The sequence below is a fragment of the Grampus griseus genome (assembly GCF_964374135.1).
Source record: "Grampus griseus genome assembly, chromosome: 3".
Lineage (NCBI taxonomy): Eukaryota > Metazoa > Chordata > Mammalia > Artiodactyla > Delphinidae > Grampus > Grampus griseus.
In genome coordinates, this window is record NC_139019.1 from 42523474 (window position 1) to 42538724 (window position 15251).

General features: G+C 36.8%; 1 protein-coding gene across 3 annotated transcripts in view; it reads right to left on the reverse strand.

Annotated features, from left to right (window-relative positions):
• Window positions 1-15251, reverse strand: part of SLC38A9 (solute carrier family 38 member 9) — a 98613-nt gene that overhangs the window by 16829 nt on the left and 66533 nt on the right. For 2 of the 3 annotated variants that reach the window (XM_082651750.1, XM_082651751.1), the window contains exon 11: window positions 4304-4410. The exons of the other annotated variant lie outside the window; for it this stretch is intronic. In XM_082651750.1, the coding sequence (XP_082507876.1) occupies window positions 4304-4410 (107 nt within the window). The remainder of the gene's footprint in view (window positions 1-4303; window positions 4411-15251) is intronic. 3 annotated transcript variants of the gene reach the window in all.

A 15251-nucleotide genomic window follows, 5' to 3' on the forward strand; every position in this document is an offset into this window, starting at 1 on the left:
TAAATACTTTTCCTATTTTATAATATTTGATTATGATTAAAAACTTGAGAGGTAGGTATCAAATTAGGCTATTTTTATATACAAAGAAAATGAAATTTGAAGATCACCAAGCTAGGAAGTTGGGAAAAATCAAGGTTTACTCAATTCCAACACCACTCACAGGTAATATGCCAGTCGTATGTAACCAGGTAACAATAAAGATGAAAATGGAAGAGCCTGACTTATATTCTTGCCCTAATTTGAGACCTAACTTCCTTCTACTTAGAAAGGCCCTCATAATGACTCTGCCAAACATTACTTGAAGCCTTCTCAGAATCCCCAGGCACAGTGAACTCTTCTTTCCTTTGTATTTCAGTAACAATTGTATAGACTCCTATTAGAACTTCATCATCTTTGTTTACATGGTTAGAAGCTATCAAATAGAATTCAAATTGTACAAATAAGGCCACAGGTAACTGGTTAAATTTTGCTTCCTTTGGGTTTAGTTTGCTTGTCTTTCTTCCAGTGTCTTAACATAGAAGGTTAGGTTACTGATTTGAGATCTTCTTTTCTAACGTAGGTGCTTACAGCTATAAATTTCTCTCTAAACATTGTTTTAGCTGCATCCCATATATTTCATTATGTTGTGTCTTCATTTTCAGTAATCTCAAAGTACTTTTCTAATTTTTCTTGTGACTTCTTTCTTGACTCATTAGTTATTTAGGAGTATGCTGTTTAATTTCCACATATTTGTCAATTTCCCAAATTTCTTTCTGTTATTGATTTCTAACTTCACTGTGGTCAAAGAACATACTTGGTATGATTTCAGTCCTTTCAAATTTATGGACTTGTTCAGTGACTCAGCATATGGTCTATCTTGGTAAATGTTTCATGTGCATTTGAAAAGAATGTGCATTCTGTTCTTGTTTGAGAGAAGACTTTTATAAATGTCAATTAGATCAAGTAGGTTGATAGTGTTTTTCATGTTTTCTACATCCTTATTTGCTATTTGTTCTATCAATTATTAAGGGAGGGGTGATGAAATCTCTAATTATAATTGTGGATTTGTTTACTTCTTGCAGTTTTGACAGTTGCTGTTTCATTTACTTGGAAACTCTGTCACTTGGTGCATACGTGTTTAGGATTATTATGTCTTCTTGATGAATTGATCCTTAAAGATCATCATATAATGTTCCTCGTTATCTTTGGCAGTACTCCTTGTTCTGAAGTCTACTTTGATATTAAGACAGCCTCTCTTGGGGCTTCCCTCATGGCGCAGTGGTTAAGAATCCGCCTGCCAATGAAGGGGACATGGGTTCGATCCCTGGTCAGGGAAGACCCCACATGCTGTGGAGCAATTAAGCTGGTGCGCCACAACTACTGAGCCTTTGCTCTAAAGCTCACGAGCCACAACTACTGAAGCCCGTGCGCCTAGAGCCTGTGCTCTGCAACAAGAGAAGCCGCTGCAATGAGAAGCCCACGCACCGCAACAAAGAGTAGCCCCTGCTCGCCACAACTAGAGAAAGCCAGGGTGCAGCAATGAAGACCCAACACAGCCAAAAATAAACAAATACAAAACAAACAAACAAAACCCCCCAGACTCTCCACCTTTCTTATGTTTAGTGTCTGCATGGTATATCTTTAAAGTAAATTTCTTGTAGACAGCACATAGTTACATTTTGTTTTTTAATGAGACTGACAATCTCTGTCTTTTAGTTGTAGTCTTTAGACCATTTTTAATGGAATTATCTATACTACTCGGTTTGAATCTATTATCTTTCTGTTTGTTATCTATTTGTCCCATATAGTCTCGTTTCCCTTTTCCTGTCTTCTTTTAGATTACTTGGGTATTTTTAAAGATCCTATCACCACTATTTGCTATTATCTGTACATCTTTTTTTTTTTTTAGTGACTGCTCTACAGTAAACTATGGCCCATGGGGGAAATCTAGACCACTGTCTGTTTTTGTAAATAAAAAGTGAAAACAAGAAAACACTCCCATTTACCACTGCAATAAAAAGAATAAAATATCTAGGAATAAACCTACCTAAGGAGACAAAAGACCTGTATGCAGAAAATTATAAGACATTGATGAAAGAAATTAAAGATGATAAAAATAGATGGAGAGATATACCATGTTCTTGGATTGGAAGAATCAACATTGTGAAAATGACTCTACTACCCAAAGCAATCTACAGATTCAATGCAATCCCTATCAAACTACCACTGGCATTTTTCACAGAACTAGAACAAAAATTTCACAATTTGTATGGAAACACAAAAGACCCCGAATAGCCAAAGCAATCTTATTAATGAAAAACGGAGCTGGAGGAATCAGGCACCCTGACTTCAGACTATACTACAAAGCTACAGTAATCAAGACAGTATGGTACTGGCACAAAAACAGAAAGATCAGTGGAACAGCAGAGGAAGCCCAGCGATAAACCCACACACATATGGTCACCTTATCTTTGATAAAGGTGGCAGGAATGTACAGTGGAGAAAGGACAGCCTCTTCAATAAGTGGTGCTGGGAAAACTGGACAGGTACATGTAAAAGTATGAGATTAGAACACTCCCTAACACCATACAGAAAAATAAGCTCAAAATGGATTAAAGACCTAAATTAAGGCCAGGCACTATCAAACTGTTAGAGGAAAACATAGGCAGAACACTCTATGACATAAATCACAGCAAGATCCTCTTTGACCCACCTCCTAGAGAAATGGAAATAAAAACAAAAATAAACAAATGGGACGTAATGAAACTTAAAAGCTTTTGCACAGCAAAGGAAACCATAAAGAAGACCAAAAGACAACCCTCAGAATGGGAGAAAATATTTGTAAATGAAGCAACTGACAAAGGATTAATCTCCAAATTTACAAGCAGCTCATGCAGCTCAATAACAAAAAAACAAACATTTCTCCAAAGAAGATATACAGATTGCCAACAAACACATGAAAGAATGCTCAACATCATTAATCATTAGAGAAATGCAAATCAAAACTACAATGAGATATCATCTCCCACCAGTCAGAATGGCCATCATCAAAAAATCTACAAACAGTAAATGCTGGAGAGGGTGTGGAGAAAAGGGAACACTCTTGCAGTGCTCGTGGGAATGTGAATTGGTACAGCCACTATGGAGAACAGTATGGAGGTTCCTTAAAAAACTACAAACAGAACTACCATATGACCCAGCAATCCCACTACTGGGCATATACCCTGAGAAAACCAAAATTCAAAAAGACTCATGTACCAAAATGTTCATTGCAGCTCTATTTAAAATAGCCCAGAGATGGAAACAACCTAAGTGGCCATCCTCAGATGAATGGATAAAGAAGATGTGGCACATATATACAATGGAATATTACTCAACCATAAAAAGAAATGAAATTGAGCTATTTGTAATGAGGTGGATAGACCTAGAGTCTGTCATACAGAGTGAAGTAAGTCAGAAAGAGAAAGAAAAATACCGTATGCTAACACATATATATGGAATTTAAGGGAAAAAAAATGTCATGAAGAACCTAGGGGTAAGACAGGAATAAAGACACAGACCTACTAGAGAATGGACTTGAGGATATGGGGAGGGGGAAGGGTAAGCTGTGACAAAGCGAGAGAGAGGCATGGACATATATACACTACCAAACGTAAGGTAGATAGCTAGTGGGAAGCAGCCGCATAGCACAGGGAGATCAGCTCGGTGCTTTGTGACCACCTGGAGGGGTGGGATAGGGAGGGTGGGAGGGAGGGAGACGCAAGAGGGAAGAGATATGGGAACATATGTATTTGTATAAATGATTCACTTTGTTATAAAGCAGAAACTAACACACCATTGTAAAGCAATTACACTCCAATAAAGATGTAAAAAAAAATAATAATAAAAAATTAAAAAAATAAAAATAAATAAAAATAAAGTATACAGGAGGATAAAAAAAACAAATAAAACCAAAAGTATATTCTTGACTAGGGCAAAACTATTGTCTACTATTATTCAGAAATTTTTTAAAAATCTGAGAGGTGTGTTCATTAATATTAAAACCAGATAACATGGTATCAACAATAAAGGAAAATCTCAACCAAAAGTGTAAAAAAAAAAAAAAATTTTTTTTTGCAACACAGTCACCGCCCACTTGTTTTCATATTATCGTTACTTTCATGCCACAATAGCAGAGCTGGGTCATTGTAACTACATGTCCCACAAGGCCTAAAATATTTACCACCTGAACCTTTACGGAAAAGTTTGCAGACCACTGTTTTGTGGTTTAAATTTAAAAATTAATATCTGGTAACAAAAGTCAAATCCTCAGGTAATTACTCACATTGTTTTCTTGGTTCTTGTTGTTCTTCAAGAGGGTGATAATACAATTATGAATAAAGAAAGCAAGGGTAAGCACCCCAGTCAGCTGTGGAAACTGAAATCTTATCTCTAGGAGAAAAAGGGGGGGGGGAAAACATATTAAAACTGACAGTTGGAAAATGAATATTAGTAGCTGAAAGTTGATTACTAAAAATCAGTTGTCTCTGTTTTGTCCAGGGAATAAGAATATTAAAATGTCTTTACAAAGTTCCTCAAGGCTAACATTATACTAACAAATACTTGAAAACGGAAAGAAAAGGAATCAAGAAATGACTACTCTGTAAAGGTACTTTATATCAGTTATTTCTGTTTGAGGTCATACAACTAGTATGTGGCAGGGCAAGATCAAATACAGGGTCTGTCTGATTAGAAAATGGGCAGAACACCATGGAGAACAGTATGGAGGTCCCTTAAAAAACTAAAAATAGAACTACCATACGATCCAGCAATCCCACTACTGGGCATATACCCTGAGAAAACCATAAGTCAAAAAGAGTCATGGGGGGCTTCCCTGGTGGCGCAGTGATTGAGAGTCCGCCTGCCGATGCAGGGGACACGGGTTCGTGCCCCGGGTCCGGGAGGATCCCATATGCCACGGGGCGGCTGGGCCCGTGAGCCATAGCTGCTGGGCCTGCGCGTCCGGAGCCTGTGCTCCACAACAGGAGAGGCCACAGCAGTGAGAGGCCCGCGTACCGCAAAAAAAAAAAAAAAAAAGTCATGTACCACAATGTTCATTGCAGCTCTATTTACAGTAGCCAGGACATGGAAGCAACCTAAGTGTCCATCGACAGATGAATGGATAAAGAAGAAGTGGCACATATATACAATGGAATATTAGCCATAAAAAGAAACGAAATTGAGTTATTTGCTGGGAGGTGGATGGACTTAGAGTCTGTCATACAAAGTGAAGTAAGTCAGAAAGAGAAAAACAAATACCGTATGCTAACACATATACATGGAATCTAAAAAAAAGAAAAAAAAAAGTGGTTCTGAAGAACCTAGAGGCAGGACCAGAATAAAGACACAGACGTAGAGAATGGACTTGAGGACATGGGAGTGGGAAGGGTAAGCTGGGATGAAGTGAGAGAGGCATGGACATATATACACTACCAAATGTAAAACAGACAGCTAGTGGGAAGCAGCCAGATAGCACCGGGAGATCAGCTTGGTGCTTTGTGACCACCTAGAGGGGTGGGATTTGGAGGGTGGAAGGGAGACGCAAAAGGGAGGAGATATGGGGATATATGTATATGTATAGCTGACTCACTTTGTTATAAAGCAGAAACTAACAAACCATTGTAAAGCAATTATACTCTAATAAAGATGTTAAAAAAACTAAAAAAAAAAAAGGGCAGAAGACCTGAATATACATTTTTCCAAAGATACACAGATGGCCAAAAGGCACATGAAAAGATGATCCACATTGCTAATCATCAGAAAAGTGCAAATCAAAACCACAATGAGATACCACCTCACATCTCACACAAAATAGCTATCATCAAAAAATCTATAAATAACAAATGTTGGTGAGGATGTGGAGAAAAGAGAACCCTAGTACACTGTTGGAGGGAATGTAAATTTGTGCAGTCAATGGAAAACTAAAAATTAGAACTACCATATGATCCAGCAATTCCACTGCTGGGTATTTATCTGCAGAAAATGAAAACACTAATTTGAAAAGATAATGCACCCCAATGTTCATAGCAGCATTATTTACAATAGCTAAGATATAGAAACAATCTAAGTGTCCATCAACAGATGAATGGATAAAGACGGTATGGTATATATATGTATAATGGAACATTACTCAGCCATAAAAAAGAATGAAATTCTGCCATTTGAAGCAACGTGGATGAACCTAGAGAGTATTATGCTTAGTGAAATAAGTCAGAGAAAGACAAATAGTATACGTTATCACTTATACATGAACTCTAAAAGATAAAATGAATGAATAGAACAAAACAGAAACAGACTCACAGATATAAAGAACAAACTAGTGGTGAACCAGTGGGTAGAAGAAAGGCAGGAAGGGCTAGATTGGGGTATGGGATTGAGAGATACAAAGTACTATGTATAAAATAAATAAGCAATGAGGATACATTGTACAGCACAGGGAAATATAATCATTATTTTGTAATGGAGTACAAATATATTGAATCACTACACTGTACACCTGAAACTAATCTTGTAAATCAACTCTACCTCAATAAAAAAAAATTCAGGTGTCTGACTGAATTTGTCTGACTCTGAAGTCCTTCCTCTTCTATTACTTGAATTTGCCAGAAAAATACTTAGAAAAGTCATCAGGGAAGGGAGAATTTGTCATTTAACATTCTTCAATGGCTAATCTAAAATGCATTGCTTAAAAATACTGGAAATAATTTAAATGTCTACATAGAGAGGAATGGCTAAACTATGATGCAGTTGCTCAGTGGTACATATTATGCAAGAATTATGTTCCAGAGAAAGATTTTATGCTACAGCAAATGTTCATAAGTCAAATAGCATGTATAATACAATTTTACTTTTATTTTAAAAAGTGTGTGTATGTGAAAAAAAAAAAAAGACTGCAGAGATAGCCACAAAGTTTAAATAGTGGTTATCTCTGGTTAATGGAATTTATTGTAAATTAATCACTTACCTATATTCTCTAAATTTTCTACAATAAACACAATAAACATAGTTACTTTCAAATAAGAATAATAAAATAACATTTTAAAAGCACTGCCAGTTTTTGTCTTTAAAGTTTGCTAATATAAAAATGAAAAATTTCTTTTATGTAGAAAAAGATCATGATTTACTCAAAAACAGTGCTGCATCTAGGCAAAGGAGGTGGCAAAGTGGAGGACAACTCATCACAAGTGATTCCTTAGTGTAAAAAGTAGAAATGAAAAAAAAGCCCCCTGGCTTTTTACCATAATATTTTAGGAAAGGAAGTGAGAACAACTAAGAAGCAGTAGCTCTAAAAGAAATCAGGAAGATAAAAAAAATATTACATACTTTTGTTTTATATCAAGTTTTTTGTCTGCTAGCTTTCATCTGAATTTTTATCTGTGGAAGCAATTCAAAATGTATTTTTCTTAGGAAAAGTCTCTCCTTCTGTCTATAATCTTTTAAAATTTTACATGTCAGCAACAAAGTAAAATGTGGGGGCAATTTCCACTTCTGTTTTTTAAAAAACTCTTAAATTGGGAATAGAAGCATACTTTTTTTTTTTTTTTACATTCTGCACAAAGTGTAAAGGGTCTTTTTTTTTATTATGTGTTACATAGGCAAAATTATTTAAATCAATAAATTTTTAAGGAATTTCACATGTTCTGATTCTTTCCACGGCCAATCACATTAGTTCCTCCAAAGTCATAATCTTCAAGATAAGATAGCCCTTTCACTTCCCTGGTGGTGCAGTGGTTGAGAGTCCGCCTGCCGATGCAGGGGACGCGGGTTCGTGCCCTGGTCCGGGAGGATTCCACATGCCGTGGAGCGGCTGGGCCCGTGAGCCATGACCGCTGAGCCTGCGTGTCCGGAGCCTGTGCTCCGCAACGGGAGAGGCCACAACAGTGAAAGGTCCGCGTACCGAAGAGTTTGACTGTTAGGTTTTTCAGTTTATTTAGCAGCTCTGTCTTGTAGTTCTTTCCCACTGATCTAATACATAGTTCTATGAGTAAAGGAAACCACATAGTTACTCTATGAAGTGCTTCCAATGATATAGGTTTATAGAAAAAGCCCCATCGGGATAGATCTCAACAGAAGGATACTTTCTCAACAAGAAAAAGAATGATCACTTTAGATCAACAGTTAGCATTATATTTATATAATTATATAGAGCCCCAAATTTTGGGGAAGATGATAAAATTATTATTTATACATGACAGGCCTAACTCAAGAAATAAGAAAAATCTCAAATAAATGGTCTAATTTTACACTTAAAGAAACAAGAAAAAGAACAAATGAATCCCAAAGTTAACAGAAGGAAGAGAAATAAAGATCAGAGTGGAAATAAATGAAATAGAGACTAAAAAGACAATAGAAAAGATCAATGAAACTAACAGCTGGCTTTTTTTGAAAGATAAAACAGACAAACCTTTAGTTAGATTAACCAAGAAAAAAAGAGAGGACTAAAATAAATAAAACTATAAATGAAAGAGGAGACACCATAACTGATACAATAGAAATATTACAAAGAATCGTGAGGCTACCGTGAACAATTATATGCCAACAAATTGGACAATCTAGAAGAGCTGGATAAATTCCTAGAAACATACAACCTACCAAGACTGAATCATGAAAAAACAGAAAATCTGAACAGACCAGAGATTGAATCAGTAATCAAAAACCTCCCAACAAACAAAAGTCCAGGACCAGATGGCTTCACTGTGAATTCCACCAAACATTCAAGAATTAATACCAATCCTTCTCAAACTCTTCCAAAAAGTGAAAGAGGAATGAACACTTCCAAACTCATTTTACAAAGCCAGAATTACTCTGATACCAAACCCAGACAAAGACACACAAGAAAAGAAAATTATAGGCCAAAGTCCCTGATGACCACAGATACAAAAATTCTCAACAAAGTATCAGCAACCCAAATTAAACAATACATTAGGACTCTCCTGGTGGCACAGTGGTTAAGAATCCACCTGCCAAAGCAGGGGGACACAGGTCCAAGCTCCGGTCCGGGAAGACCCCACATGCCGCGGAGCAACTAAGCCCATGAGCCACCACTACTGAGCCTGTGCTCTAGAGCCCGCCAGCCACAACTACTGAAGCCTGCGCGCCTAGAGCCCATGCTCTGCAACAAGAGAAGCCACCTCAGTGAGAAGTCCACACACCACAACGAAGAGTAGCTCCTGCTCACCACAACTAGAGAAAGCCTGTGCACAGCAACAAAGACCCAACGCAGCCAAAAATAAATAAATAAAATAAATAAATTTTAAAAATACATTAAAAGGATTACACACTATTATCAAGTGAGATTTATTCCAGGGATGCAAGTATGGTTCAACGTGTACAAATCAATCAAATCAATGTGGTGTGATACACCACATTAACAAAATGAAGAATAAAAATCATATGATCATCTCAATGATGCAGAAAAAGCATTTTACAATATTCAACATCAATTTATAATAAAAACTCTCAACAAACTGGGTATGGAGGGAATGTATCTCAACATAATAAAGGCCATACATGACAAACCCAGAGCTAACATCATATTCAATGGTGAAAAGCTGAAAACTTCCTCCAAGATCAGGAACAAGACAAGGATGACCACTCTTGCCATTTTTATTCAACACAGTTTTGTGAGTCCTAGCCAGAGCAATTAGGCAAGAAAAGAAATAAAAGCCATCCAAATTTGAAAGGAAGAAATAAAACTGCCTCTATCCATGGAGGATATAATACTATATATGGAAAATCCTAAGGATGCCACCAAAAAACTGTTAGAACTAATAGTCAAATTCAGAAAACTTGTGGGGTACAATTTCAACATACAAAAACCTGTTGGTGTTTCTATACACTAATAACAAACTATGAGAAAGAGAAATTAAGGAAACAATCCCATTACAGTTGCATCAAAAAGAATAAAATACCTAGAAATAAATTTAACCAAGGAGTTGAAAGACCTATAAACTAAAATTTATAAGACAATGATGAAAGAAAGTCACAAATGGAAAGTTATTCCATGCTCATGAATTGGAAGAATCAATATTGTTAAAATGTCCATACTACACAAAGCAATCTGTAGGTTCAATGCAATCCGTATCAAAATTCCAAGGCATTTTTCACAGAAATAGAACAAACATTCCTAAAATGTGTATTGAAACATAAAAGACCCCAAACAGCCAAAGCAATCTTGGGAAAGAAGTACAAAGCTGGAGGCATCATACTTCCTGATTTTAAATTCTAATACAAGATATAGTAATCAAAACAGTATGGTAAAAAAAACAAACAAACAAACAAAAAAAAAACAGTATGGTACTGGCAAAGATCAGACATATAGATCAATGGAACAGAGTACCCAGAAATAAACCCACACATATACAGTCAATTAATTTATGACAAAGGAGTCAAGAATACACAATGGGGAAAGGACAGTTTCTTCAATAAATGGTGTTGGAAAAACTGGGAGACACATGCAAAAGAATGAAACTGGGCCCCTATCTTAAACCATATACAAAAATCAACTCTAAATGGATTAAAGGCTTGAATGTAAGACCTGAAACCATAAAACTCCTAAAAGGAAACGGGGGGTGGGGGTAAGCTCCTTGACATTGGTCTTGGCAGCGATTTTTTGATTTGACACAAAAGCAAAGGCAACAAAAGCAAAAATAAACAAATGGGACTACATCAAACTAAAAGGCTTCTGCACAGTAAAGGAAACCATTAATGAAATGAACAGGCAACCTACAAAATGGGAGAAAATGTTTGCAAATCATATATTGGATAAGGAGTTAATAACCAAAATATATAAACAACTCATATAACTCAATAGCAAGAAAACAAACAATTCAATTAAAAAATGGGGGCTTCCCTGGTGGCGCAGTGGTTGAGAGTCTGCCTGCCGATGCAGGGGACATGGGTTCGTGCCCCGGTCTGGGAAGATCCCACATGCCGCGGAGCGGCTAGGCCCGCGAGCCCTGGCCGCTGAGCTTGCGTGTCCAGAGCCTGTGCTCCACAACGGAAGAGGCCACAACAGTGAGAGGCCTGCATACCGCAAAAAAAAAAAAAAAAAAAAGGTCAGAGGACTAAATACAGGCATACCTTGGAGATATTTTGGGTTTGGTTACAGACCACTGCAATAAAGTGAATGTTACAATAAAGGAAGTCACATGAATTTTTTGGTTTCCCAGTGCATATAAAAGTTACATTTACAATATATTTAGTATAGTAAGTGTGCAATAGCATTATGTCTAAAAAAATACATACCTTAATTAAAAATACTTTATTGCTAAAAAATGTCAAAAATCATAGATCACCATAACAATATAATAATAATGAAAAAGTTTGAAAATTGTGAGAACTTCTCAAATGTGACACAGAGATATGAAGTGAGCAAATGCTATTGGAAAAATGGTACTGAAAGACTTGCTCAATGCAGGGTTGCCACAAACCTTCAATTTGCAAGAAAACGCAATATCTGCGAAGTGCCATAAAATGAGGTATGCCTATAGGCTGTTATCCAAAGAAGACATACAAATGGCCAACAGGTACATGTAAAGGTGATCAATATCACTAATTATCAGGGGAGCACAAATCAAAAACAATGATAGTGCTTGCTTTGGCAGCACATATACTAAAATTGGAACAATACAGGGGCTTCCCCAGTGGTGCAGTGGTTAAGAATCCGCCTGCCAATGCAGGGGACAGGGGTTCAATCCCTGGTCTGGGAAGATACCACATGCCGCAGAGCAACTAAGCCTGTGTGCCACAACTACTGAGCCTGCATTCTAGAGCCCATGAGCCACAACTACTGAGCCTGCATGCTGCAACTACTGAAGCCCGCGTGCCTAGAGCCTGTGCTCCACAACAAGAGAAGCCACTACAATAAGCCTGTGCACCACAACGAAGAGTAGCCCCCACTCACCGCAACTAGAGAAAGCCCGAGCGCAGCAACAAAGACCCAACACAGCCAAAAAAAAAAAAAAGAAAAAGAAAAAGAAAACTGGAACAATACAGAAAATATTAGCATGGCCCCTGCACAGGATGACAACACAATTCACGAAGCATTCCATATTTTTTCAGTATCCTGTAATAAGCCATAATGGAAAAGAATATGAAAAAGAATAAATATGTGCGTGTGTGTGTGTAACTGAATCACTTTACTATATACCAGAAATTAACACAGCACTGTAAATCAACTATACTACAATAAAAAATTAAAAACAAAAACAAAACACAATGATATATCACACCTGTTAGAATGGCTATCATCAAAAAGTTAAGAGATAACAAGTGTTCTTAAGGATGTGGAGAAAAGGGAACCGTGGTATATTGTTGGTGGGAACGGAAATTGGTGCAGCCACTATGGAGAATGGGATGGTGGTTGCTCAAAAATTTTTAAATAGAACTACCATATGACCCAGAAATTGCACTTCTGGGTATATATCCAAAGGACTATCTTGAAGAGACATCTGCATTATGTTCACAGCAGCATTATTTACAATAGCCAGGATATAGAAACAACCTATAAGTCCATCAACAGATGAATGGATTAAGATGTGGTAAATATATACAATGAAATATTACTCAGCCATGAGAAAGAAGGAAATCTTGCCATTTGTGACATGAATGGACCTTGAGGGCATTATGCTAAGTGAAATAAGTCAGACAGAAAAAGACAAATAGTGTATGATATCATTTATATGTGGAATTTAAAAAAGCTAAATTCATAGAAACAGAAACCAGAATCCTGGTTATCAGAGGCTGGGGAGGTAGGGGAAATGGGGATATATTGGTCAAAGAGTACAAACTTCCAGTTATAAAATGAATAAGTTCTGGGGATCCAATGTATAGCATCATGATTATAGTTAATAATACTGCATTACTTGAACGTTGCTAAGAAAGTAAATCTTAAATGTTCTCACCACAAAAAAGAAATGGAAATTATGTGATGGAGATGTTATCTAGGTGCTATGGTGGTAATCGTTTTGCAATATATAAGTGCATCAAATATGTTGTACACCTTAAACTTACACAGTGTTATATGTTAATTATATCTCAGTAAAGCTGGGGGAAAAAAGAGTTCAAAGTAAGGGAGCTGGAAAGAAAATTTTACATAAATAAATAAATATATATATGAAATCAACATCTTTCTTATATATCTATAATTGGTTAGAAGATATAAAGAGAAATTAAAGAAGTCCATTCACAATAATAAAACAAGCATACATATTGTTAAATACCGTTAAAGGTATTCCTAGGCCATAACTAGGAATAACATTAACATGACAAATTTATATTAAAATATTATAAAACTTCACTGTGGCAGCCATGTAAATGTACTACTCCGATATCCAAGTGAGAACCTGATGCAAGGCATGCAGTGAGCTGATAAAACTCCAGCTGCAGCCTCTTTGGGCTGTGATGACCTAATCAAGAAGTCACATTTTCCCTGGGCAGCTCCTAGCCAACGACTGAGCAAAGCAGAGTACTTGGGCCTGACCACTTTTGCCCAACCCTAGACTCCTCTGCAGGCAATCTTTGACAGAGCTTCTCATTGGGTTGGCTAAGACTTTCTTAATCTATTCCTACCCAATCCTTTCCTTTTCTCCTTTTGTAGATTTGAGCTACAATATTGTCTGATGTAGCTACCTACTCCTGCTTGCCCTCCTCTTTCACAAATGCTCCCCTGCAAAATTTCTTACACTTCTAACTCCATTTTGATGGCTGCTTACAGATATTGGAAGTTGTTTAAGAAAGCAGACAGTGAGATGGGATTTGGGCATGGGATCAGTCATCACCCATCTCTGAATTACCATGTCAGCAATGCTTTAGCGATATCCCAAGGTTCTAACAGTGTTTTCACTATCATTGCTTTTCTACAGATTCTATTGATTCAAAGAGGCTACAGCACCTCTGACCTCAACTTACCTTTTATGAGGGTGGTATCTGACTGCAGCAGCTCCATTATGAATCCTATTTTTAGGCAGGGAATTATAGGACTACTCTTCCTCTACCCTATTAACCTAGGGACACAGAAGCCTAACTCTTAGTTCAGCCAATCCCAAACAAGGGAGAAGGAGGGTCTCATAGCCAACCAGAGAGTTATTTCTAGCTTAAAATAGAAGACTCTTCATGATCTGGCCTTTGCCTCTTTATCCGTGTCTCCTATTACTTCACCAGTAAGTATTCTTTCACTTCAGCCATCCAAATTCTTGTAATTTCCTAAATGGGTCATGGTATCTCAGGCCTTAACTGTTTCTTAAACATATCGATCCCTTGACCTGGCATAAACCCATTCCTCCAACTCTTCATTTAAAGAACTCCTTTTGGCCTTAAAATACTCTTATTTAGAACACTTCTCTGATTCCTAATTCTTATTTACATGCAATTCCTCTATACTACTATGTCTCTTGTGTATCTTCATACTGTGATCATTAATTCACAAAGCAGTCTTACAGCTCAACTGCAAGCTCCCGAACGGCAGTGGGCCATGTCTTTTTGGACAATGCATGACATAATCAGAGGCGTTCATTTATTTTCATAATAAAGGACTCTTGGCCACGAAAGTGGTCAACATTCTACTTTAAATGGCTCTTCAGAATGATTTTGCTTTTTGCTAAGATTTACTAGTTTTCGATAAGCTCTTTTCAATTTCGCTGATCTTTCCTGTCTTTTGGAGCGCTCAACATCTATTACTTCTAAGATGCCTCGTGAAGCAACTTGTTAGTTGATTCTTCTCTAATTAAGGCAGGTGATACCACTGTTGTTTCTAACTTGTCAAATTAGAGTGAGTGAATATCCAGCTTTTTCCAATTAACCAACAAAAACTCTCTGAGTAAATTTCTTGAAAACCTAAGATTATCTTTAACAGCTCTATTGAGATATAATTTACATATCTTTCACCCGTTTAAAGTGTACAGTTAAAAGTTTTTAGAATATTCCCAGAGTTGTACAACCATCACCACAATACCTTACTCCTTTCTATTGCCAAATAATATTCCATTGTACGGATATACCACATTTATTTATCCATTCATCAGTGATCGATATTTGGATTGTTTCCACCTTTTGACTACTATGAATATTGCTGCTATGAACATTCGTGTACAAGTTTTTGTATGAAAAATATGTCTTTTAAAGAACCCAGACATTTATACCATGATCAATGTGCAGTAAATTAAAGAAGACAGATTCCTTCACAAAGTGGTTTTAAAGAAGCCCCAAACCTCCAATCATTCTCAAACTGCCTA